Source organism: Nothobranchius furzeri, chromosome 8 (genome assembly GCF_043380555.1).
Source record: "Nothobranchius furzeri strain GRZ-AD chromosome 8, NfurGRZ-RIMD1, whole genome shotgun sequence".
NCBI classification, from domain to species: domain Eukaryota; kingdom Metazoa; phylum Chordata; class Actinopteri; order Cyprinodontiformes; family Nothobranchiidae; genus Nothobranchius; species Nothobranchius furzeri.
The window spans coordinates 79,994,092-80,021,031 of record NC_091748.1 but is presented as its reverse complement, the minus strand read 5'-3'; the positions used below and the strand labels follow the sequence as shown (position 1 = coordinate 80,021,031).

At 41.8% G+C, this 26,940-nt stretch overlaps 2 protein-coding genes and 1 pseudogene across 2 annotated transcripts in view; 2 read left to right on the top strand and 1 right to left on the bottom strand.

Annotated features, from left to right (window-relative positions):
* The first annotated feature begins 14,835 nt into the window (after nt 1-14,835).
* Nucleotides 14,836-16,265, top strand: LOC129155848 (zinc finger protein 235-like). Its single transcript, XM_054735573.2, has one exon. It carries the CDS (start codon nt 15,046-15,048, stop codon nt 16,102-16,104), a length of 1,059 nt encoding a protein of 352 aa, XP_054591548.1. The 5' UTR covers nt 14,836-15,045; the 3' UTR covers nt 16,105-16,265.
* Nucleotides 16,266-21,251: 4,986 nt separating this feature from the next.
* LOC129155849 (thimet oligopeptidase pseudogene) lies at nt 21,252-22,270 on the bottom strand (annotated as a pseudogene).
* A 1,064-nt stretch (nt 22,271-23,334) lies between these two features.
* Nucleotides 23,335-26,940, top strand: part of zgc:113223 (tetraspanin-33) — a 12,613-nt gene continuing 9,007 nt past the window's right edge. The window contains exon 1 of the mRNA XM_054735576.2: nt 23,335-23,494. Coding sequence (XP_054591551.1) covers nt 23,438-23,494 — 57 coding nt within the window. The 5' untranslated portion in view covers nt 23,335-23,437. The remainder of the gene's footprint in view (nt 23,495-26,940) is intronic.

Here is a 26,940-nt window from a genome sequence, read left to right as displayed (position 1 = left end):
TGTTCCTCGCACTCGTCTCAGTACTATGGAGCCAGAGCTTTCAGCCACTCAGCTCCAAAACTCTGGAACGCTCTACCGCCTGACCTCCGCAATATAAACTCCTTCTCAACCTTCAAGTCTCAACTCAAAACTCACATGTTCCGCCTGGCTTGCTCACTGCAACTGTCCTCCTTCCATCTACTCTTTTTAGTCTATTATCCATTGGACTGCTCCGACTCTACCTTTGGGAATTACTCTTAGCATTTATTTCTTGTTGTTTGTATTGCTTGCTGTTCCCTAACCCTAATGAAAAGGTGACTGGCTGCCAGTCAACTTCAGGGTTCATTTCAAGATCCTGGTTCTGGTCTATAGGGCCTTACATGGACAAGCACCATCTTACATTGGTGATCTTCTTAGTCCCTACACCCCCAGCAGGTCCCTGAGGTCCAGTGATCAAAGCCTACTGGTTGTGCAGCACCAGGCTAAAGGTCAAAGGTGACAGATCATCTGCTGCTGTGGCCCCCAGACTCTGGACCTCTCTCCCCCTGAGCCTGAGATCGGTGGACTCAGTGGTCTCCTTTAAACTCACCTGTTCAGGTTTGGTGGGACCTCCATCACCCTCTCCTTATTCCGCCTTTCCTCGAAATCCACTGATTTCCCTCTTTCCTATTAATTTTCTCTCTCCCTTTCCTTACAATATTATTCTTTTCTAATCACAATTTTTAATATTTTCTCTCATTTTAAACACATTTTTAATCATTTAAAAAAATTATTTTTTATACATTAAATTATTTTTTGTACTCATGATTTTTTTTTGAGAGGTCCTGCTGTAAAGACTCTGACACGAGTCAGTGACTCGATGCGACCTGCTGGGTTCCTGATATAGGAAACTTGTTACTGATTGGCTGAATGACCTGACCTGTACTAGAATGTTTACTGTGTGAAGGTCCTTGAGACGACTTGGCGCTTCATAAATAATCTTAAATTTAATTGAATCAACAGTTCCTCTGACAGAAGCTTCGTCTCTCCTCACTGCTGTTAGGAGCACGCACACACACACACACACACACACACACACACACACACACACACACACACACACACACACACACACACACACACACACGTTTTCTCCCAGTTTAAAGTTGAATTTAACATAAACCCAGGTCACCCTGGCAGGCCCGGAGTGGCTAATCGGGAGGGTCTGGAGAATTCCCGGTGGGCCGCGCGATGTTTGGGCCGCATGGGCCGGTGCTCTCGTTTTTGTTTTATCATTTTGTTTTTATTTTTTGGTGCCGGTGTTCAGTCATGGCACCGAGGCCGCCGGGCTGATCACATACGCTCCTCCCGGCTGTCTACCTGCAGGCTGCAGCTCGTTTTCTTTTTCCCCCGTATGCGCCTGTGCGCACCACGTGACCACGCAGTTGACGGAAAGATGGAAAGTAGAAAGAGCAAGGGTGGCGCGGAGAAGGCAAGAATTAAAAAGAGGAAAGCGCTGGAAACAGATGCAGATAAATGTGCAAAAATGAGCACCTTTTTTTCTCAAACAAGCTCGCGGTCTTTAACTTCCAATGAAGATAAAACAGGTAAGGCAAGTCAAGATGTTAAACTTTACCGGCTGCAAATCACCATTCAAGTTAATTAAGCATCAATAATGAATTATATGGCATCATGACATAACGTTATGTAATATAATTAACAGTATGATGTGACTGATGCCACCAAACTGTCTTGTAGCCCCTCAGAGTCAAACACAAGATCCAGTAGGCCTAATAAGCACCAGGCAGAAGCCCACAGTTCCAGAGCGGGCATGTACAGGTAGGATTACTTATTGAGTCAGTGAACTGAATATTATTAAAATTTATATGATGAAAACTATCCTGGCTCTATATGAAAGTGTCCTAAAATGTGTAGCGTTATGGATTTATGCTCTTTTATGAAAGAGGAACCATGCTACGTATTAATTCGGAATATTAATTTTAATAAATCAATAACCAAATGTTATATTGTTCAGAAGACTCAAAGGTTGTTTTCATCCATAAACTGCCGATAATATCTGAGTGTCTGTGTTTCAGTTCAATGAGGAAACCAGTTTGACGTTTAAAAGTTTTAATTCTTCAAATTAAACTAATGATTTTGAAATTGACAAACAGGAAATACAATCAACATTGATAACTTTGTGGGACAATCTTTTTAACAGTTGATATGCTGTTAATGCTCAAATAGACCTTCTGTAGGTGAATGAAGATTGAGAGTGATATGATGTGATTATGGATGCGTGTGGGTGCCAAGTGTAGTGAGAATTGAACATGAGATGAGATGAATGCATGTGTGCATCTGATGTTGCTTCAGGAAGAAACAGGTGTCTGAGTGAAGTGATGGTTTGAATAAACTTAGGTTTAGTGGAAAAGATGCATCAAAACGCTATCTGTCGTGTTTTGCCTCACCGAAAATCGGACCCTCTGTTGGACCCGGGACGTCACCTTAGGATGTTTCATCCAGGTCACCTTGGCTGGCAAAGAAGACAAAGATGCGCTGCGACCCGGTCCAGAGTTGCCCCTCGGTACACGTTGATGGTAAAGCGTTTTGTCGACGCGCTTTCTTAAGTTAATTCACTCAGAAATCAAAAGACTCGGTAATGAGTCTGCGTTAGAAGTTGCGATTCAGCTATTCTGCCTGGCGTGGCAGAAACAGCGTGAGAGAAGGGGGGAAGAACGAGCCAACAGGCTCTGCCCCCCCTTTGGTTTTCAGGTCTGTTCTCTCTCGTTGTCCAACACGAACTGGTGCAAAAGACTGAAAACTTACCAAAAACCTTTCTCTTCTCAAAGCAAAAACATGTGCGTCATCAAATGTGTCTGGATTTTACTGTGGGAAGGTGTGTGTGAATGTTTGTGTGCTTGAGTGTGAAGGTCAGTACCAAACATTCAACATTATCTACTTAAGTGTGGATTCATTAATCCATTATAATTACCCCAAAGCATACTAGTCATTCATTTGATTAAACACATTTATAATGAGCAAAATGATAATGGTTATTTTAACATTAAAATCAAGAAAAAGAAGTTTAAACTTTATGTTTTGACTTGGTCTGGGTACAACTCATGTAAACACATCTTCTGGTAGACTGCAGGTGGTTGATGTTATGGTTTCCTCCCAGACTCGCTGGCGTTCAGGTCTTAATCTGTGGGTGAAAGTTCTCAGCGACCCAGCTTTGACACAGCTGAGTCCAACACCACCTTTGTGATAGAAAACCCATATTTCCTCACGTTACATACCCCCCCTTTTTGTGACGACATGGTGGTCAAGCACAGGCCACCTGCCGTTACAAACACAATAACGTGATGTACTCGTGAAGGTAGACATCCCAGATGAAGGCAGGAACGATGAAGCGTCTCCACAGGTCTCGTGTAGAAGGGAGTCTATCCTGATCAGATGATTAAGGCCAAAACTGTTGCAATCATTGTAAAGTAATCCACTTAGGAAATCTTGAAAGCAGAGCTATGTCAATAGCAGTTAATTTCATCAGCAATAATGCAAAGGTATGCAAAGGATAAGCAGCTCGTGTGTCACACGGAGCTGGGCAGATGAAGTATTCCTCAGGCGTAGTCCAGGCGAAGTCCAGTGACGACCTCGACCCATCTCGAATCACGACCGAAACCCCATGCGACAGAAAACCAGTTGAAGGATGGTGAAGACGGCCCCTCTGATGGGATGTAGTCCATACGAGCTCGGAGAAGGAGACAAAGTGAGACAGCCCACACGACAGATAGCATTTGATGCAAAACAAAGAAATCAATCAAAACCTATCTATGGGTGCCTCTGGGAAAATGTGGGTGCCTTTTGTGAATTATCTAAAGAAGAAATGTTCTGCACCCTGTTCTACGTGTCATGTAAAAACGTGATGCAGTGAAAACACAAATAAAAGAAAGTAAATCCTAACTGATATGTGAAACTCAGCAGGCTGCACTAATTAAAGGCATGTATATAAAAGAAATAATAATCATGAAAATGAAGGGCAAATTGGCTTGTGGCCCTTTAAGGGAAATAGCAACAAAATAAAATTAAATTTGTAATCAAATATAATCATGCTACACAAAGCACTAATAAAAAGATAGAGATGTAAATCAGTTCTAAAATGTAAATCAGTAGGTTAGTAATCCCTAAAGATGTGAGTTAGTAACAGGACCCTGGCTGGAGGCAGGTAACCTGAAAAAAAAAAACCCAAAGGATATCACATTTGTTAAAAATTCATCCCACAAACGAGAGAATTTGTAACGGTCCACCAGTCAGTGGAAAAGAATCCGGTCAGAATAGAGTCGGTCAGAATAGAGTTTTGAATCTGGTATTGCGGACCCACAGAGACACGAGTTTGGACGTATCTGTGGGAGCAGGCTCATAAGCGACTTGGTTATCAAACTGTTTGTATCTGGTGTTACGAACCCACAGGGAAACTTGTTTGAATTTACCTGAGGGTTCCATTTGGAACTGGAGCGAAGCTGATGGTTTAGCTGTTAGATCAGAACCTGATTTTACCTGCTCAAAGTTGTGTTGCAGCTTTACGGAGGCGACTTTGTTGTGATCAGAAATGGTAGTGAACTGGAAATGCGAAAATGATGCTCGCAAAGCAGGAGGAGGCTCCCCACCCCCTTTTTGTTTCTCAAACTTATGCCGTGTCTGTGAGACAGGAGAAGCATAACAAAGAACAGTTCTTAAGCTCTTAAAAGCGCTATTACCAAGAAGATGCACATTGTCACCTGAATCGTGCTGAAAGAGTAGGTGTTCAGATGTCCAAAGACCTGGAGGTGTTGGACTTGGAGGTTCTGAAAAGGAGTGATCCAAGGATGGTTGTGTCACGGGTGTCAAAGCAAACCTAGCTATGTTTAGAATCAGATACAGACATGTCGCTAGCTTTAGGAACATGGTCTGTCCTGAAAACTGAAACCAAGAATACTTTATTCCCAAGAATGATGGAGGTTCCCACACAGAATCAGAAAAACCCGGTTTAACCAGAGTATTTACAGACTGACTAGAACTCCGCCCCGTAGAAGGTGCAGCACCTAACTCCGGGTCGGAGGTCAATGTTGTCAGCTGAATTGGTGGAAGGTCAGTGTCGATTTCTGCAATGACCCGCCCGCTCGGAGGAGGCGTTCCCCCGAACCGGTTGAAGTCCGCAACGGAAAACTCAGAGCCACTCAGCACCCCCCCTTTGTCAGGAGGGGCCCCGAGCAGAGCATCACTGCACGCACCTACACCTCCCGGGCCGGGGTGCCCTCCCGAGCCCGTGAGAGAGGTGTGCGCAGCAACCACCGAGCCACCTTTAATATCGCCACTGACCACAGGACTGCTGGAAACCGCAGGGTTTTCTGCGTCGTCGTGGTCACCTGTAAGAGAAATCACAGGAAAGAGAGCACAGAGGCCCGAGACTAAGTCACACCCCTGTGAAAGGAGAAAGGAATTGGCCACCGTATTAGCAGAGGTCACAAACTGAAAAGTGACAAGGTCATTCACATAAAGGTCAAGATGTCCGGGCACAAACCCCTTAAATGGCATGGTAGCTCCGTCCGGAGACCACAAGTGTTTCACGGCGGCTGACTTTTCCATCACGCCCCGATAAAGAAGCTGGTTTGTGCATGAGGCGGACTGACGAGTAAAACAGACCTCTGCCTGAAGCGGTGGGTCACAGCCTGAAGATTTCACACCCATGCTGGAGAGATGTTCAGCCTTTAACATGGATGACAGAGGAGAAGCATTAGGAACCAAAGGGTTAAGCACAACCTGTTTGTCAGAGAGGTTAACCATAGGCTCAAGAGATTTATTCAGCTTAAAAGTAGCAGAGAAAGTGTTGTTTATTTCAAACCTTGATGTTGATGGTGGGTTTTTGACCCCCTGGAAGAAATAAAAGTAAAGAAAAAGCGTTATGACTGTAAACAGCATGTTGCATGAATTCACGTCATGAATTGCAGACCAGAACCACCTCCGACCCAGTGCAGCTGGCACCGAACCGCAGCCACTAGTCCCCACTGCTCCCGACTGGCGGCACCCGCCTAATACGGGCCCGTTCGGGCGGGTTGAGGGACCAGCGATGCTCGGCCGGTGAATGTCCTGCGTCTTGGCATGTTCTGGAAGCAGAACGTCAGAGAACCTTACACCAGGTGTAACAGTGCAAGAAAGATTTTGTCGTGTCTCGTCCATCTCCCATTAAGTTCAGAGCAACTCGCGTTTCTACCTTCTGAGCCGACGTAAAACTCCGGGCAGATTCCTTAATATGTCTCACACAACAAGGACTGTCCGTAGCCTACTTAACTTTATGACACAGGGTAAAACAAGGAATTGTTGATAGAGAAATGAATACACACTACTTCACAAGATGGAAGAAAAAGGCATGGAACCGAGCAACGGAGGCTGTGAAAGCCGACCCGTTCACCGGTCCAAAATAAAAATAATAAAAAAAATAACAAAACCTACGCTGCCGTGTTGGTATCAGACGGACAAACGTAGCAAAATGTAGATTCTACACACCGTAGCGATTTACAAGAATCACCGCCAATGCGGGTTTTGTGAGGACACAGACTGACTGTGCCAGAAATGATGACAATTTAACGGGACGCGTGCCCTATTTGTCTAACTGTGGCGCTAGCTTAGCTCCCCGGCCAGGCCTAGCGTTCTTTGTCTGTAGCGGCCAGACTGAAATTTCCCCGATTAACAAGTAGGCATCTCGCTCCACTTTTAATACGGACTTTAAAAAAAACGTACGCAATCTGAATGCAGTAACGCGTAACGGCTGTGCCTCGCTTTACGACGTTTACCGAGCAGTCAAGCTCCGGCAGGTGTCACCGAGCATTCCGTTTAAAAAACGCACGCAATCTGAATGCAGTAACGCGTGACGGCCATAACCCGGCTTACGACGTTTACCGTGCAATCAAGCAACAGTAGGTGCCTACGGGCATTCCGTTTAGATTCGGCTTCTATAAGTCGCTCATGCAATGGAGATATTTTCCACAATAGCTCGCCCACAGTGTCAACACACTGAGACGAAAGGTGTCCGAGAATTTAGTCTCGGTTCTGAGGTCGGAGAATTTAGTGAGCGGAACAATTTCCGGTTAAGTTCAAAATAAGACATCAAAGTGAAACACAGAGAAAAGCGTTGTTTGTAGCTTTTAGATGTAAGAAATCAGACATATCGCAGATATAGAAGACTGGATACGCTCGCCATTAAATGTAGCGTGAGAGAAGGGGGGAAGAACGAGCCAACAGGCTCTGCCCCCCCTTTGGTTTTCAGGTCTGTTCTCTCTCGTTGTCCAACACGAACTGGTGCAAAAGACTGAAAACTTACCAAAAACCTTTCTCTTCTCAAAGCAAAAACATGTGCGTCATCAAATGTGTCTGGATTTTACTGTGGGAAGGTGTGTGTGAATGTTTGTGTGCTTGAGTGTGAAGGTCAGTACCAAACATTCAACATTATCTACTTAAGTGTGGATTCATTAATCCATTATAATTACCCCAAAGCATAAGAACCATTCATTTGATTAAACACATTTATAATGAGCAAAATGATAATGGTTATTTTAACATTAAAATCAAGAAAAAGAAGTTTAAACTTTATGTTTTGACTTGGTCTGGGTACAACTCATGTAAACACATCTTCTGGTAGACTGCAGGTGGTTGATGTTATGGTTTCCTCCCAGACTCGCTGGCGTTCAGGTCTTAATCTGTGGGTGAAAGTTCTCAGCGACCCAGCTTTGACACAGCTGAGTCCAACACCACCTTTGTGATAGAAAACCCATATTTCCTCACGTTACAAATGCTAGATGATTCAGCATTGATCAGAAAGCGTGTAAAAAAGGAAAATGAATGCTGAATTTTCACACAGTGTGATTTAGTGTCAGAAGAAGAGCCAGGAGCCAGCAGTGAGGGTATTGCTCCTGTTGGGATAGAAGGTGAGCCAACTCATGTGCAAACAAGCAAACATCAGTTTCATTATAATAATTTTAATGTCCAAATAATAGTAGTGACCTGATGTATTTCTGTTAGTAAATGCACAAAGCCCACAACAGATCGCTATTAGAATGAAAGTAAAATGAAATAAGCCTGCATATTTTGCCATAGAAAATATTTTAATTGGTTACAAAGATGTGTTTTCCATATCAAATGTGCTAAAGCTTTACAGATGATTATTTTAATTGTGTGCAGGCGAGTCTAGGGAAACTGGAAAAAGTGTGAAAGGGAGTGCTGAGTCATTTCATTTTAAAGGTTTGAAAATCTCAGAACAGCTGTTTGAACAGAAGGTGGATTGTTATATTGTTAGAGAATGTGTTGTCAAGAACAATGTTGGAGATGTGCACTGATGTTCAAATAAACCTACATTGTAAAGCAACTCTTTCTTGCACTGAATTACAAGGCTTTACCGAGTAGTGTGCTTTTGTAGACTATACATATAAAGTTCTAACATGATTTTAATAATAATTCGTTAAGTGGGCCGGTCTGGGGTCTGAAACTCCAGGGCTGAAAATGTGTCCCACTCCGGCCCTGCACCCTGGTTCATGAAACAGAATAAAGTTCAGCAGGAACTTCTACAGGCTGACAGCTAAACCATATCATAGCTTCTCTGACTGTTCTGAGCTCCTTCCAGCTGCGTTTGTGCGGGTCGCGCGTCACCGGTTCCCACAGATTTATTTATTTAATCTACTCTTGGTGGTGTCGGCGGCTTTCGCCGAGAATTGAGAGATTTTCATGTCTGGAAATAGTCCGCGGTGTCTCCCTTAAACGATGCCCGTGCAGCTTAAGTGTGTGTGTGTGTGTGTGTGTGTGTGTGTGTGTGTGTGTGTGTGCGGCTACTTTTTTCGATGTGGAGTCTAACCTTTTTCACACTTGACCCGTTTTCATGTCTGTATTTCGTGTGTCTTTAGCCCCGCCCACTAGCTTGGAGATTTCCCCGTTCCTAGGAACTGTGTTTTTCCTAGGAACTGTGTTTTTCCTAGGAAGTGTGTGTAAACGAAACCTACTGGTGCGGGACCCGGACCGACGCGACACCGTCCGGTCTGTGCTGCCCCAGATGTGAATGTGCCAATACAGGCCCGATTAGCCACATGATGAATTGTTCATTTAGATATCAAGCATGTCATGAATGACTACAGTCACTGAGTGGGCCAGATTAACGGCAGGCGGTAGTCTACCGCTATTGGTTAGTTCTGGTCGGCGCTCGGTTTCCTATTGCACGGAGCTCTGCGGGGCGGGGGCGTGCTTAGCAACAACAACAAAAAAGACGTATTGCTGACATTTTATCACAGTACATGATGAGACAATCGCTTTTACGGATTTCTGAAAAATCATACATCATTTCTTAAAGGGAAAAGTCCGGAAAGCAGCTCTAATGTCCTAGTCGAGTGGGTGGGGAAAATAGATCTTCATCCCTCTTTTATTTAGCGTTTGTCAGAGCTCCTGAGACATTTAACCCTCAGGCTTCATGAGGGACATTTTTGTCCATTTGGGCAGTTTTTTGTTTTTCTTTTGACGCCATTTCACCACCGTTTGTGCATATGGTACACAATTTTGTCGCAAAACCTCTCTCTGAACAAATTTTGAAATTCAATTTGGAATTTTTTAAATAGACCAAGGGAACACTATGAAAAATAAACACTATACATTTGAGTCATTAGAGGACAAAAACGTCCGCTTTTAAAACTGGCTATAAAAATGTAAACATTAATGTTTTTTTATTTATTTATTTATTTTTCATAGATCTGTTGAACAACTTCAGCCCTGCTCAAACATAAAAAAAATTCAATGATTTTGAGGCTTTTAACCCTTGAAATACCATTTTGAACAGTCAGTCATTGATGTAATTCATGAAAAAAACACAAAAACTGAGTTATTTTCTAAAAAAGACTTTTTTTTTTGCCTGGGGTGTTTAGTACAAATCAGTCTTGATTATGTTATGAAACATCTAAACTTTTGAATTTTTTGCATTTATAGTTTTTACATAGCAACAGATTTAAAATATACCATACACTCGAGCCATCAGAGGACAAAAACGTCCCGTTGACTTTAATGCAAAGCACAGGTTTTGATCCTGCATCATCTGCAACAAATAATCATGCTTTCTGTGATGTCATGGTTTCATTTTGGACAAAAGTGGAATTCAGTCATTTCTCCATATGTTGCCCAGGCGAGAGAGTTGACCCATTTCTTTAGATCTTCTGCGGTTTTTATTGAGGTCAAAAGGCCAACCTGACCTCTGATAAGTAAATAAAACACAGGTTGACTCTCCTACTGAACTTCAAAGTGTAGAAAACAAAAACAATCAGTATGTTTATGCACCTGCCACATTCAAACTCCTTGTAGCCTGGTTATCTGGTCGTTTCACTTCTGTGAAAGCCACGGAGCTAAATGAAGAGGCATCTCTCTGTGGAACAAGTTCTGGATCAGCTCCTGCAGCCTGATACTCCTGGAGAAAATGAGGAGAGTGAAACATCTTCAGTGGACTTGGAGGTGGAGTCAGACCATTCTGTTTCCTTGACTTCTTCTCCTGACCCGTCCAGTGAAAGAGAAGGGAGGACAACGGATCCTATCCGCTCGATTTGGGACATGTGGACCCATCGCCTCCAAATGCTTTTCAACACTGGGTTAGATGTGTGTGCTGATGAGCAGCTTGTCCCTTTCAGAGGCAGGCGCAAGTTTCGCCGATATATGCCAAGTAAACCAGCCAAGTACGGATTGAAACTCTGGGTCTCTGCTGATGTTGCCACCTCCTATGCCTGCAAGTGTCAGGTTTACACAGGGAAAGCTGCTGGTGAGGCTGCAGAGGTCGGCCAGGGAAAACGAGTCATTTTGGAGATGACCGAGGAGCTCCAAGGAGTCACTTCACATGCATGCATTCACACTTCTGCCCTTTCATAACAAACTGAACTACAAAGAGTTTGGATGTGCCTGAGCTCCAGCCAGGTGCATAAACATAGTGTTTTTGTTTTCTACCCTTTGATGCTCAGTAGGAGAGCGAACCTGTGTTTTGTTTACATGCTGAGCTTCTGACTTCAATAAAAACAGCAGCAGATCTACAGAAATGTGTAAACTTCCTCGCCTGGACAACATGTGGAGAAATGACTGAATTTGGTGGTGAACAGTAAAAATCATAAATTTGGCTACTTTTGTCCAAAATGAAGCCATTACATCACAGAAAGCATGAATATTTGATGCAGATAACACAGGATCAAAAACTGAGGTTTGCATTGAAGTCAATGGGACGTTTTTGTCCATAACAGGCACAAGAGGGTGGTACATTTTAAATCTGCTGCTACACAAAAACTAAAAAAGCATGAAATGTGATATTTTGCCAGACTCTTGACATATCCAAGGCTGATTTAAAAAAGTTATTTCAGTCGCTCAAAATATGTTTTATGTAAAATATCTCCTCTTTTGTCTGTTTTTTTTTCATGAAAAATGAGTATCACATAATCAAACTGGCATATAAAGGGTTAAAGTTTAGATACATATTCAATATTTGATTTTTTCGATGAGAACTGACGTTGATCTCAAGATTTTGACCCAAAAAGTTGAAAAAAATATTAATCTGGACTAGGGCTGGGCGATATATCGATATTTTTAAAATATCGGTATAATTTTAAAACAAGATATAAGATGACTACATCTTTATATCGATATAACTGGTCAAACTGCTATGCTAGCAATTAGCCGCTATGCTAGCAATTAGCCGCTCTGCTAGCGACATGTTGCTCCATCTCTAAGCGGCTATTACAAGTTTGCTCAATCTGAGAGCCTCTGGCTAAATGTGCTGCTCTAAACTTCGCATTTGGCGTCCTGGTTTTTAATTGTTTGGAGACGTTCAACGTCATCAGAGTTCTGTTTTCCATCCTGCTTGTGCGGCGAGACGAGCCAAACCCATACCCATACCTCCCCTGTGTAATGAAGAAACAACTACGGAAAGCTGGAATGGTCAAATTACCTTATATTGTAAGGGTTTGAATAGTAAACTACAGGGTTACTGTTTTATTTTGAAGGCGAGCTCAACGGGTGAGAAATGTTCCGGTTTTTTCCGCTCTGGTTTGCTATGCTAGTAAATACTCCGTTACGAGCGATTCTGTAGAGAAAGTTAAGACTTTGTAAGGCGACAGTAGCCCGAAAATAATACTCATAAATGAGCAACCAGAGACTCTGAGTCTTTACAGTATAATCGCTGCTATGAGTCAATACTTTTTTGGGTTAGGAGGAAAAATATTGAGATACATCGTGTATCGGAATTCAGCTAAAAGATATCGAGATATAAGTTTTGGTCCATATCGCCCAGCCTTAATCTGGACCATTTTTAAAGCTGTTTTAAAAGTGGATGATTTTGTCCTCTAATGGCTCGAGTGTATAGTAAATTTTAAATCTGTTGCTATATAAAAACTATAAGTGTCACGTTTTGAGGATGTTTAGGACCCAAATATGCCGATACCCAGGAGAACATGAGGCAGGAGTAGATATAAAGAAAAAATCCTTTTATTTGAGGATGAACAAAAATAAATCCAAAGGCAGCGAGCCTAAAGTCCAAAACTCCAAAGCAGGAGAAACAAAGCTCACCAAGAGCACGAAGCAACGCTGACAGAATACAAACAAACCATGGACCGACACAAGGCAGAGACAAGGCAGGGCTTAGATAACAGGGAGGAGTAATTAAGGGAACAGGAAGCAGGTGTGTGGAGTGAGGGCTGGAGGGAAGGCAGGTGACTATAATAAACTAAATGGAGTAAACAGAACCAGAGGAGGACAGATAAAACCTAAAACTACCAAACCAAACCCAAGACTGAGGGAAGGACACACACACAAACATACACATAATGACAAACACAAACTCATACACACATTCACTGAACTGGGGAAATGGGCACGCACGCACACACACACGCACGCACACACACACACACACAAGCAAGCACTGAGCAGGGGAATGGCCACACACACACTGAGCTGGGGACAAAAAGACTGGAGCTACAGACTGGAGGATGCTGAGGATGACTAAATGAAACACCGGACCTGAGGGGACGATATGAAGACCTACAAACAGAAGACACAATATAGAGACGCAGACAAAGGAGCGCTATGAGACACAGAAGGGAAACTAGAGAGGATGGAGAAGCATCAGGAGACACATAAAGGACGGGGCAGATGCAGACCATGACAATAAGTGAGAAAAATTCAAAATTTTAGATATTTCATAACATAATCAAGATAGATTTTTACTAAACACCCCAGGAAAAAAATGTCTTTTTTTTAGAAAATAACTCCGTTTTAGTGCTTTTTTATTTTTATTTTTCCATAAATTACATCAATGACTGAGTATTCAAACCGGCATTTCAGGGGTTAAAAACCTCAAAACTATATAGGGATGCTCGATTATGGCAAAAATAATAATCACGATTATGGTGACTGAAATTGAGATCTCGATTATTTAAGACGATTTTTCAATTAATGTTGATTTTATTTGTTTTTATTCAGTCATAAAATTGCTCAGGGCACAATCAGGACAAAAATAAGAAACAAGATGATCACTAAAAGAACTCCTGATTCCCAGTATAAAAAGACCAATATACTTATAGCTCATAGTTTATGACCCAAGGGCTATAGACCTTGATTTAACTCATGTAAGTCTAACCAGTACAGACCCAAATACCAATATCTGGCAAATACTGACATCAAGAATTATACAGTGGCATTTATAACAAATAAATGCAAATAAATTGATGTTCACAAAATGTTGCATAACATTTATTGAGTCCTGTCAAGGTTCTGTAGGAGCGTGCACTAGCACCGTGTCCTCAGAGAGATTAGTTATTATTTATCAGCGTGAGGAACTTATTTCTACCTTATTTATAAACTATTTATTTACAAGTCCATCAGTTAATGTAATAAATGTCCCGACCACAGCTCCACCCCCCAACCCGGTCTCACAGCAATCAGGGGCAAGCTGCGGGTGTGTTTAGCGCGCCGCACGCGCACATTTAGCTGTTTTTAGCGGCTCAGGAGCCCGCAGGTACGGTGCGTGTCACTCACTCTGGTTAATCCAACAGGAAACCGGCCGTTTCTTTAGCGACCGACACATCACTACATCATTCCCTTTCCTAATGTCCTGAAGAACGGTCCGGAGCGCAGGCGGAGTGTTTAGCTAACCTGCAGGAAATGTCAACGACAGTTATCCAGAAAGTAGCTAAGGGTTACCAGAGATGTTTCTGAGGTGTTCGCTAGGTACTTTTAGGATTTAAAAAGTCAAGAAGGGGGCCTGAAAAGCTGCTAGAAATAGCGTCAAAGTCGCTAAGTTGGCAACACTGTGGGAGGAGCGCTTCATTTGCAACTCAGGGCAGCGCAAGTGGGAGGAGCAAATAATCGGCTTTTGTTTTATAATCGTTCAAAACTCAGATCGTAATTGGGATTAAAATTCGATTAATTGAGCAGCCCTACTCAAAATGATTGAATTTTTTGATGTTTGGGAAGGGCTGAAGTTGTTCAACAGATTTATGAAAAAAGTAAAAAAAAAAACATTTTATACATTTTTATAGCCACTTTTACAGGCGGACGTTTTTGTCCTCTATTGACTCTTTTGTATGAAAATTAAAGTGAAGCCTGAGGGTTAAGGCTCATATGATTTATAGAGGCTCAAAGTTCAATTTCCAATTGTAAATACATTTCATTCTACTGTCAGTTTAAAGAAATAATACAACTGTTATATGTGTGAAAACACAGTTACAGCTGTCTGTAATTCACATAATATGTTTCTGTGTTTCCTACAGATTTTCAACAGGTGGTTCTGGTTAAATAAGAAGCTTCAGAAGAACAGAGTGCTCGTGTCGACCACCAGCACCTAGATTTTCTCCACAAAAAAGAGGAACAGGAGAAACTCTGGTCTAGTATGGAGGGAGAGCATCTCCATTTGAATAAGGAGACTGTTGCTGCCAGGTTTCAATCCTTTAGCCATAAAGCACTTTTAAACACACGAGAGTCCACACAAAGCAGAAACATTTTGCCTGTGAGCACTGTGGACAAAGGTTTCACCAAAAGACTAATTTAACCACACACATGAGAGTCCACAAAGGACAGAAGCCTTTTGCCTGTGAGCTCTGTGGAAAGAAATTTAGCTTAAAGTCAAATTTAAATAGCCACATGAAAGTCCACACAGGACAGAAGCCCTTACCTTGTGAGCTCTGTGGAACGAGATTTAGACAAAAGTCACATTTAAACAGTCACATGAGAGTCCACACAGGACAGAAGCCTTTTCCTTGTGAGCTCTGTGGAACGAGATTTAGCCGAAAGACGACGTTAAACATTCACATGAGAGTCCACACAGGACAGAAGCCTTTTGCCTGTGAGCTCTGTGGAACGAGATTTAGCCATCAGACAACTTTAAACGGACACATGAGAGTCCACACAGGACAGAAGCCCTTTCCTTGTGAGCTCTGTGAAAAGAAATTTAGCCTAAAGTCAACTGTAAATAGCCACATGAAAGTCCACACAGGACAGAAGCCCTTTCCTTGTGACCTCTGTGGAACGAGATTTAGCCAAAAGTCACATTTAAACAGTCACATGAGAGTCCACACAGGACAGAAGCCCTTTCCTTGTGAGCTCTGTGGAACGAGATTTAGCCAAAAGTCACATTTAAACAGGCACATGAGTATCCACACAGAACAGAAGCCTTTTGCCTGTGAGCTTTGTGGAATGAGATTTAGCCAAAAGGCAAATTTAAACAGTCACATGAGAGTCCACACAGGACAGAAGCCCTTTCCTTGTGAGCTCTGTGGAACGAGATTTAGCCGAAAGACAACTTTAGACAGTCACATGAGAGTCCACACAGGACAGAAGCCCTTTCCTTGTGAGCTCTGTGGAACGAGATTTAGCCGAAAGTCATCTTTAAACAGTCACATGAGTGTCCACACAGGACAGAAGCCCTTTCCTTGTGAGCTTTGTGAAATGAGATTTAGCCATCAGACAACTTTAAACAGACACATGAGAGGCCACACAGGACAGAAGCCTTTCGCCTGTGAGCTCTGTGTAAAAAGATTTAGCCGAAAGACACATTTAAACAGACACATGAGAGTCCACACTGGCTTTTCGCCCGTGAGATCGGTGGAAAAGATTTAGTGAAAAGACAAATTTAAGGTCACTAAAGAGTCCATAAAGGACAGAAGCCTTTTGTTTGTGAGCTCTGTGGATGAAGATTTCGCTGAAAGAAAACATTAAACAATCATCTAAGCATCCACTAGGGCTGAACGATCTATTGCAGGGGTCTCCAACCTTTTTTGGCCCGTGAGCTACTTTTACACAATGAAAGTACAGCAGAGTTACTGCCATATGATTTATTTACATTGATACTTTCCATGTGTGAATGTGCTTTTGTTAAACATGCTATACTTACTATATTAACATGCATTGTACTAACAAGATGATCTCTCTGTATTTCAGTACATCAGTATATATTTTTTTTAAAGTATAAGTAAACTAGTGACATTCTTAAAACCTAAATTAAACAAAACATATTTAGTTTTTTAAACTAATCAGGTACTTTCAGATAATGAACAACAAATCTACTTCATGTGAATGATTTGGTAATTTTTTTAGACTGTTAGTAACATAACTTTTTAAGCACACAGGAACAGCTAACCTGTAAAGCTGATGATATTTTATATAAAATACAAGCTAAATGTGATGAAACACAAAACTCTAAATAGTTTGAATTGAAGTGAAAAATGTAAAATCAGAAATAAGACTTGTTCCTGCTCTCCTGATTTACTGAATAATTTTTGGGTTTTTTTGGTCATGAAAGTTAAGTTTTGCTGTATTTATTGCTGACAATATGAAGGTTGGAGGTTTATCCTTTTTTTCTGCATCTTGTAGGTTTTTTCTCCGCAGGTCTGAAGGATGTGCGTTACACAGAGCAGAGAGACAGAGAGCAAGAGACCAGAACCAAAAGAAATGATCACATCACACCAATCTTAAAATATTTACATTGGCTTTCAGTAACTTACAGGATTGATTTCAAAGACCTTTTACTTACTTTTAAATCATTAAATGGCCAACGACCTCTGTATATAGCAGAGATGTTTGAAACGTATCACCCTTCAAAATCACTTAGGTCAGCAGATAAATCCCAACTGGTACAACCCAGAGCCCGCACCAAGCACGGAGAGGCTGCCTTTAGCTGCTATGCGGTCCGTCTCTGGAACAGTCTTCCAATAGACATGAAGACCTCTCCCACCATTTCCATTCTTAAATCCAGATTAAAAACTAAACTTTTTCATGATGCCTTCCATCAACCTATCCTTGCATCTGTGCTCTACTAGGTCTTTCTCTGTACTGTGTTGAATTTATTCTATACGTATTTTATATGTATACCTATTCTGTGCTGTTTTATTGTGTATTATTGTGTAATTAAAGTGAATACTTGCAATAAAGTGTAGTTATTGTGTAAAGCAGTATATACTAGGAATGATGAATAAAAATAAAAACTAGAATTGAACCTGAGCTACATGGTAATAACAGTTTAAGTACTCAGAAACAATACACTAACTTACTAAGTAATTACCATGTAAGTACTAAGTAATTAGAGGACTGTAAAAGGAAACGCTACCAATAATGGTACTTAATATGCTTTTATTTTTGTGTACTATGTTCTGTGTTGTAGCGTTATGAATATGCCATTTCTGCCCTTAACAGCTGCCTTTGACACAGTGACAGTGTGCATGAATTGCCAAGGTCGTGCGCTTGCTTCTGGTGTTTACATTCCAGCGAAGAAGACAGAAGAAGGACGAAGAACGCTTTTCATTAGTTAATCAAAGAACTTTATTTCTAATGAAGCTAATCAAAACAACTGTTGGTCAATAATAATCAGGTGACTGATCTGTGAAATCACAATGTTATGATTTATGTGTTTAATGAATAACAGGACTTGGGCTAACTGAGCTAGACACCCTGATCCACATAAGGTAAACACATGACACATTGTTCACTCATCCAATCAGAACTTCCGTTCTGTTGCGGGGCAGAGCTCTGTGGTGTTTGGTTAATCTGTCCGCTCTGATTCGCTAAGAATTATAAACAACTAAGTTTAATAAAACAGAACAACGCCATTTTAAGTCAGTTCCAACAAAGCATTCAACGCAGTTCCAACCAAGTACTCGACCAGCTCTCAAATCCATCATCGCTAAGAGAAGTGCAGACTGGCCAGCTGTATTTTCTACTTTTAAGCTGAGAACTGTCAAGCTGGAAACTCCTGTCGTTTTACCAAGACGACGGTTCCTTCTGAATAAAAGCTGAACTCTCTACGTGACGCTGAAACCTGCCGTTGTACCGGGAGACTTTCCTTAGACTGGTTAGTCGTGCTGCGACGCTGTTTCACCGGTTCCAGCACCAAAGGAGGGTCCAAGGACCTGGCATCCGGATCTAACTCGGGGATCTCCGAAACGGTATGTAGACTCGGCATAGATGGCGTCTCATGTCTTCCTCCTGAAATCCATCATTATTAGTTAAACAAAACATCATCTTGCCCTCAGACTCGCCTCGGTCAGATGGAGATTCTGAACTGACACACACACCAACACTTCAGCTCACATTCATCAGCATCCATCATTAGTGAGTTAGTCCTGGTGATTGTTTCGAATAATTATAAAAACAAACATTCTTAAACGTCCCATCTCTCTTTTCTCGTCTCTAACTCAATACAAGGTGTTTGAATAAAATTACCTGTGGTAAAAACAACCTCTTCTGATTCTGAGGGCCCGGTCCAAAGATTAATCTCTGGACCTTAATAAAGTGTAAGAATATACCAACTATATTCCACTACAGTGTCAATATTCTTAGATTTTATTTTACACAACATGATGTGACATTTTAACTATTTAATTTCACTTGTGATTGTTTTAACTATGTGAAGCACATTGGGCTACCGTTGTGTGTATGAAATGGGCTGTATAATAAACTTGACTTGAGAGAGTTCACAATCATGTTTTGTTACTAAATGAGACACTCAGCTGAAACTGGGGGAAATGTGGCTGTGTCTCAATTCAGGGTCTGCATCCTTCGAAGGACCCAGTCTACTCGGCCGACGTGGGCTGGGTCCTCCGTCGGCCGGGTAGACCGGATGTTAACGGCTGTGAATTTGGACAGGCCTAGCCTTCATGAACTCCCTCGGCGAACGTTCCGTCGCCTAGCAACCGTGGAACCGCTGAGCAGAAGGGAGAAGGAACTTTAAACGATGGAGCTCGAAGTTTTATTTAGATCTTTAATCATTTCCTTGACTGTTGGAGAGCTAATTCAGAGAAAATACTTTAGACAAGCTGAGCCTGAGCAAAGATGTGATCATAGTTTTTAATACTTTCTAAGGGTCTTCATTTGACCAAAACCCATTTATCACCTTTTAAGATTTCAAGACCCAGCGGATACCCTCTAGTAAACAATTCTCATTTGTAAACAAAATAAAATTCAAGAGTTTAATGCAGAACTGATTTTATTTAGATATTTCTTTTATATGTACATGTTTAATCTTTATTAACCATTTTGTCTAGCAAAATAAAAAGCTATCAAAGTTCTCCCTTCTCTCCTGGGCCCTCTGCTGCTCTGCCTCCCTCTCCAGCCTCATGTCCTCCCTGATCAGCTCCAGGAGCTGGTCATCGCTGTCACCTTCCCCTGGATGCCCATTTTCTCCAGAATAGTCTTAACAAACATGTAAAGAAACAGGAAGAGAAAAGAGGACAACGGGTTATTCCTTTCATATTTTCGCAGAAAAAAATAAACAAACGAGTTTTTAAAATATGAGACACTCGGTACCATTCTGTTTGCAGATGATACAACACTGTTTTACTCAGGATCAAATATTGAGGAGGTGGCTAAAGTGATAAATGATGAACTGATTAAAATTAAAAACTGGTTTGATATAAATAGACTGACACTGAATTTTAATCAAACAAATTTTATACTGTTTAATAATAAAAAGAACAGTGATTTGTCATTGGAAATAGATGGGATTGAAATTCAAAGAGTAAAAGAAACTAAATTTCTTGGAGTTCTTATTGATGAAGACTTGTCATGGAAATCCCATTTTAGTTACAGAAAAGGTAAAATTGCCAAATCCTTAGGAGTATTACATAGAGTCAAGTTTTTACTGACTAATTCTGGTTTGTTGGCATTGTACAATTCACTGATTGTTCCATACTTGACTTATTGTGTAGACATCTGGGGAGCAACATACAAAAACTATACACAACCCTTATTTATTTTACAGAAAAGAGCTCTGAGAATCATCAATTATAGTGGCTGTAGAGATCCATCCAACCCGTTGTTTATTAAATACAAATTACTGAAAATTCATGATTTAAAAGACGGGAAAATCATACAAACCGTGTATAAAGCCAATTTAGGTACTCTGCCAACAAACAATCAGGGGATATTTGAAAAGAGAACCAGTAACTACATGTTGAAAGAAACTGATGTGTTTACAAAACCTAGATTTAGAACTAAAATTAAGGAGTGGAATATATCTGTAAATGGTGTTAAATTATGGAATAACCTTAAAAAATGGTAAATGGTAAATGGCCTGTATTTGATATAGCGCCTTCTAGAGTCCTGAAACCCCCCAAGGCGCTTTACAACACAATCAGTCATTCACCCATTCACACACACATTCACACACTGGTGGGGATGAGCTACAATGTAGCCACAGCTGCCCTGGGGCGCACTGACAGAGGCGAGGCTGCCGAGCACTGGCGCCACCAGTCCCTCCGACCACCACCAGCAGGCAACGTGGGTTAAGTGTCTTGCCCAAGGACACAACGACAGCGACAGACTGAGCGGGACTCAAACCAGCAACCTTCCGATTACGGGGCGAGCACTTAACTCCTGTGCCACCGTAAAAGGGAATTTAAAAACTCTGTTATTTAATATATTCAAAAATGTACCAAATTGAGTTTACTAACTAATTATGAAAATGTAAATTAAATCAATGATCATGATCGCTCTGGAATGAAGAACAGGAAACAGTTTAAAATGAATCTGTGTGTGTCTGACTAATGGTAATTGTATATAAATAGATTATTTCTACTGGAAAAGGAGCAGAAATTATAAGATGGTTTTCTTCATTCTGCTCCTTTTTGTTCAAATTAGATTTTTTTGTTGTTATGTATTTCTTATTGTTTATATGTTTTGTTTGTTTTTATTTTGAATGAAATAAACAATAAAATAAAAAATGCTTTTCCTGAAAGAGAGAAACAAACAGCTTCTATAGGGACCCTGATCACTGGCAGCGATTGTGGTGACTGATGAGTGACCAGCAGAGGCCTCAACATTTCTGCAGACCTGGGTTTTGTTAGGAAACTAAAACTAGAAATTGGCTCCGGTGATTTTATTTTTCAGACACATCTAAACCAAACCTCTGATGTTATGATTAGACTCCATTTTATTGTGAAGGGACATTCCTGCTGCAGCTGGCTGAAGGTGTGGTGTGTCAGAGCTCACCCGGGGGTTCATGATGCCCTCCTGTTTGAAGCGGGCGTAGAACATGTCCATGGAGAAGACTTCGCTCCACAAGTAGCCGTAGTACTGCGCGTCATAGCCGCCTGCCAGATGTCCGAAGGTGGCTGGCATGTTGGTTTCTGTGAGACAGGAGTGCAGGTATGTGTGATGTCACTTCCTGGTAACGGTTGAGTCCCAATGGCTGGACTGGATTTTCTAGACTAAAGCCGTTGTGTGGGTCGTAGAACTGTTCGGGTTTGGTGACGAGAAAAACACGAGCGTTCGTGATATTTTTAAGGTGCTGAACGCTCGTTTAATCAACTCTTGTAGAAGTGTGTGTGTGTGTGTGTGTGTGTGTGTGTGTGTGTGTGTGTGTGTGTGTGTGTGTGTGTGTGTGTGTGTCTGCTCTATCTTCTCGATCCCCAGTGAGTCGTGGAGGATGACTGCTTATACTGAGCCAGGATTCTCTGGAGGTTTCTTCCTGTTAAAAGGGAGTTTTCCTCTCCACTGTCGCTATATGCTTGCTTAGCATGAGGATTGCTGTAAAGACTCTGACACTAGTCAGTGACTCGATGCGACCTGCTGGGTTCCTTATATAGGAAACTTGTTACTGATTGGCTTAATGACCTGACCTGTATTGTTTACTGTGTGCAGGTCCTTGAGACGAGTCAGGTCTTGATTTGGTGCCTTATTAATAAACTGAATGGACCAGTATGAACAGGTGTGTGTGTGTGTGTGTGTGTGTGTGTGTTGACCTGGAGATGGGGGGATTCCTAAGATGTCCACACATAGGCGTTCGTACTCCTCTGCTCCCGCCAGGGGTATCCTGCTGTTGTGTCCTTGGGCAAGACACTTCACGCAACTTGCCTGTGTTAGTGGTGGTCAGAGGGGCCGACGGCACCAAATGGCAGCCTCGTCTCTGTCAGACGTCCCCAGGGCGGCTGTGGCTACAAGTAGCTTACCATCACTAGCAGTGTGTGAATGTGAGAGTGTGTGAAAGCGTCTTTGGGTGTCTAGAAAAGCGCTATATAAGTTCAATGCATTATTATTATTATTATTATTATTATAATAAAACAGTTTGACACCTTACATCTGTAGCTTATCATTATTAGTAGTAGTAGTATTTATAATAATAATAATAATAATACAGTTAATTGTAAATTCTAGGTCAGTCCTCTGACTTACTCAAAGCATCAAAATTCTGTTAGTTGTGAACAGTTTTTCTGTAGTTCTTGTACCACTTTTTACTGCCTCAGTTTTAGTCTCCTGACCCCTTCAGCTTCACGTAGTAATTCCTGGCTGAACACATTCAGTTCTCTTCTCAGTGTTTTATTCATTTGTTAGTCTTCTAGTTTTAATAAATGAAATTCCATTGTTCATGTTTGTTTTGTCTGTTCTTATTGCTGTAAACAAGCACAACGAGTTGCATTTGCGTAGGTCATGTGCTGTGTAGTAGATACAGCTGTCTTGTACAGTTTTATCATCATGGCTCATCGGTGTCCCTAGTGCAGGCTCTTTGACTGCAGACGAGATTTCATTTCAGGGCTGTTTTAGCAGCTGCATGCATCCTGCCAGTGCTGTGTCTGGTAAGGGGAGGAGGTACGGGCAGCTCTAACACACACACACACACACACACACACACACACACACACACACACACACACACACACACACACACACACGTGCACCCACACGTGCACGCACACACACACACACACACACACACACACACACACACACACACACACACACACGTGCACCCACACGCGCACGCACACACACACACACACACACACACACGCACGCACCCACACGCGCACGCACGCACACACACACACACACACACACACACACACACACACACACACACACACACCAGTTGAAGAAGGTGGGACTGGAATGCATGTTGCAGGCCAACACACGTTAGCAGAAAACAAACTCAGAGACAGACGACCGTGTCGGCTGAAACGACATGAGAGGATACCGGGGCATAAAATACACCTTGTTCATCTTCTGCTACTTGTTCTGGGTAAGTCGGACGGAGCCTTACCTGGTCCTTTATGTTTACATGTTCAGAGGGAAAGGTCAACCATCTTACCATGCCATATTTATTTGTAGAGCACATTCAACCCTCCCACTGTCCTAACGGGTGTGACCCCGTGAGGAAAGGTGACCATTGAGGTGGAGCTCACTCCTCACCTCTGCCACATGGACATCAACCCTGCTCACTGGTCAACTTTCCTCACGGGGTCACACCCATTAGGACAGTGGGAGGGTTAAAGCCAGCATGTCAGCTGACCAAAGTGCTTAAAACAAGAGAGGGCGATTTAAAAACAGACGGTAAATCTAATGTTAAACAGAGCCCTCACAATCAAAGAATACAAAAAATATTAAATAAATGCAGCAGAATTCAAACAAAGCATAAACATTTAGTCACAATAAAAATAAAAACAACCAAAAAAAGAGAATTAAACCGTTGAATAAATAAATAGAATCTGGGACAAAGTCCCCTGCTGGGAAGTTAGCTGCCAAAAGCCGTTCTGAAGAAGCAGGAGGCAGCCAGGTAGGTTCACATTCCTAAAGGTGTATTATGAAGTTGTGGTGGAGGTGTTATCCACCAAACCTCAGACATCACGCCTTCTCAGACAGGGATGCTCTGATTTGTGGGTAAGAAAACATCTGTGTGTCTGCAATTACATTAACCTTGCATCATGAGGACATATGCAGCATAGATAACGATTCACTTGTTAAATCCAACATTCCTGATTGTCACATAAAATTATTTCAATGTATTAATATATTCACTTCACAGATTAATCAAAACATTTCATTTAGTATTCATATACCATTTGTTCATCAACCAAATTATTATTTAATGATTACGTAACGTATGATTTGTAAAAGTTCTTCTGTCTCGTGCTGTGAATAAAAACCAGTCTTAGATAAGAGTGAGCCTGGGAGGACCTTGAAGCTCCAGTTGGAGACTTATGTCTCCAAATGACCGATGCTGAAGAGGTGACCTGTAGATTGAAGAACAGATCATTTCCGGAGGCTACACGGCAGAAGATAAATGACCAAGTTTTAGACTAATCAGGGGAGCCATGCTCTCAGGGGTAATGATCAGATATTCGGTCTTTTCAGGGTTTAACTGAAGGAAGTTATCTTCTAGCCAGCTGGTGATCGCTGATAGACACTCTAGTAATTCAGACAGTTTGTAGAACTCAGAATCCTTAAAGGAGCAGTACAGCTGAATATCATCTGCATATAGGTGATAAGAGACATTATGAAAAGAATCAAGTATCTGTCCAAGAGGGTGTGTGTACAGCAGAAACAACAGTGGACCCAAACCAGAGCCTTGGGGTACCCCACAGAACAGATGGGTAGAATCTGACATGATGTGGTTTCTACAGACACTGTAACTTCTGTTAGAAAGGTACGATCTAAACCAGTCTAGACCAGTTCCAGAGATCCCCACCGAGTCACCAAGTCTGTTAATTAAATATAAACAATATTATAAATCAAATAGCTAAAACAATCGCAATGTTACCTTGAGTAAAATGGTCACAGTATGACCACTCCCTATATTTATTATATAATTCACTTATTATAACATATCTGAACCACTGCATAGACCTTTGGGGAACAACCTATAAAACTTTAATAAATTAAATTAACATCTTGCAAAAAAGCAATAAAACTCATTACAAGGAGCAACTACAGAGAACCATCCAACCTGGTGTTTATAAAATTAAAAACATAAAAATTCTATGATTTAGTGGACTACAATCTTTTAGAATTTATGTATAATGCAAACAAAAATACCTTCCTGAAAATGTACCTAAAAGATTGAAAAAAGACCGAGTACATATTAATTAAAAGGACATGAATTATTCATGATACCTAAGCATAGGATAATTGTAATGGAGCGTTGAGTCTCTGTATATGGAGTTAAAATATGGAATAGTCTAGGTAAAGTAATCAAAAATGCAAAAACAATATTTACTTTTACAAAACTGATTAAAACTGAAATACTGGAATTATATACACGTAGATCAGTTATATAAACAAGTGACAGGGTATATGTCCATGTGTGTATAAATTCATGTATGTATATGTTGTATATGCAGGCACGTAGGCAAGCGGTGCATGTGTATATATGTATGGGTGTGAAGGTGTGTAAATATTCTTCTTCCCTTTCAGTTATTATTATTATTTTATCTTTTTTACTTCACAAATTGAAATGATGTCAGTCAACCAGTCTAGCAGTTACTGTTTTCTAAGTTAGTTTACAACTTTCACTGTATCAGTGTTACTCTAGTCGAAGGGGCAGATAACATACGTTTCCTTCCTTCTGTCCCCTTTTCCTTTTGGTTCGAGTAACTTAGATTTTGTGTGTTGATGCTTTTCTTTTTAAATAAATGAAAATTAAATTGAAAAAAAAAGAAAACTTTAACAACATTCTTTGACACATCAACGTCTCTAGTTAGGATTAGGTCGAGAGTGTGGCCCTGCGCGTGTGTTTGAGCATGGACATTTTGTTTAAGGTCAAACAACTCAAGCATATCAAGGAGTTCTGCAGATTTGCTGGTAGCATTATCAACATCGATATTAAAGTCACCGCTTATGATAGCGTGTGTGTTATTTGTAGTGATGACAGAAAGGAGCTCAGTAGAATCATCTGTGAAAGTTCTAGAAGGCCCTGGTGGTCCATAGATGACAAGTGCTAATATCATAGGTGTACCTTTAACTTTGAAGCAAAGATATTCAAAGGAGTCATAGTAGCTGCACGCTAACTGTTTACAGATAAATCTGTCTAAAGACAGAAGCCACACCTCCTCCCCTCCTAACGAAGCACATTCAGGGATGTGAAATCTGGGGGGGAGGCTTGAATAAGAACTGGTGCACAGGTGCTACTGGTGCACAGGTGCTACTGGTGCACAGGTGCTACTGGTGCACAGGTGCTACTGGTGCACAGGTGCTACTGGTGCGCAGGTGCTACTGGTGCGCAGGTGCTACTGGTGCGCAGGTGCTACTGGTGCGCAGGTGCTACTGGTGCACAGGTACTACTGGTGCACAGGTGCTACTGGTGCGCATGTGCTACTGGTGCGCAGGTGCTACTGGTGCGCAGGTGCTACTGGTGCGCAGGTGCTACTGGTGCGCAGGTGCTACTGGTGCGCAGGTGCTACTGGTGCGCATGTGCTACTGGTGCGCAGGTGCTACTGGTGCGCAGGTGCTACTGGTGCGCAGGTGCTACTGGTGCACAGGTACTACTGGTGCGCAGGTGTTACTGGTGCGCAGGTGCTACTGGTGCGCAGGTGCTACTGGTGCGCAGGTGCTACTGGTGCGCAGGTGCTACTGGTGCACAGGTGCTACTGGTGCGCAGGTGCTACTGGTGCGCATGTGCTACTGGTGCGCAGGTGCTACTGGTGCACAGGTGCTACTGGTGCACAGGTGCTACTGGTGCACAGGTGCTAC

Bases quoted from the DNA above. Each gene is read 5' to 3' on its own strand.
- LOC129155848 (XM_054735573.2), top strand. From the start codon at position 15,046: ATGAGAGTCCACAAAGGACAGAAGCCTTTTGCCTGTGAGCTCTGTGGA.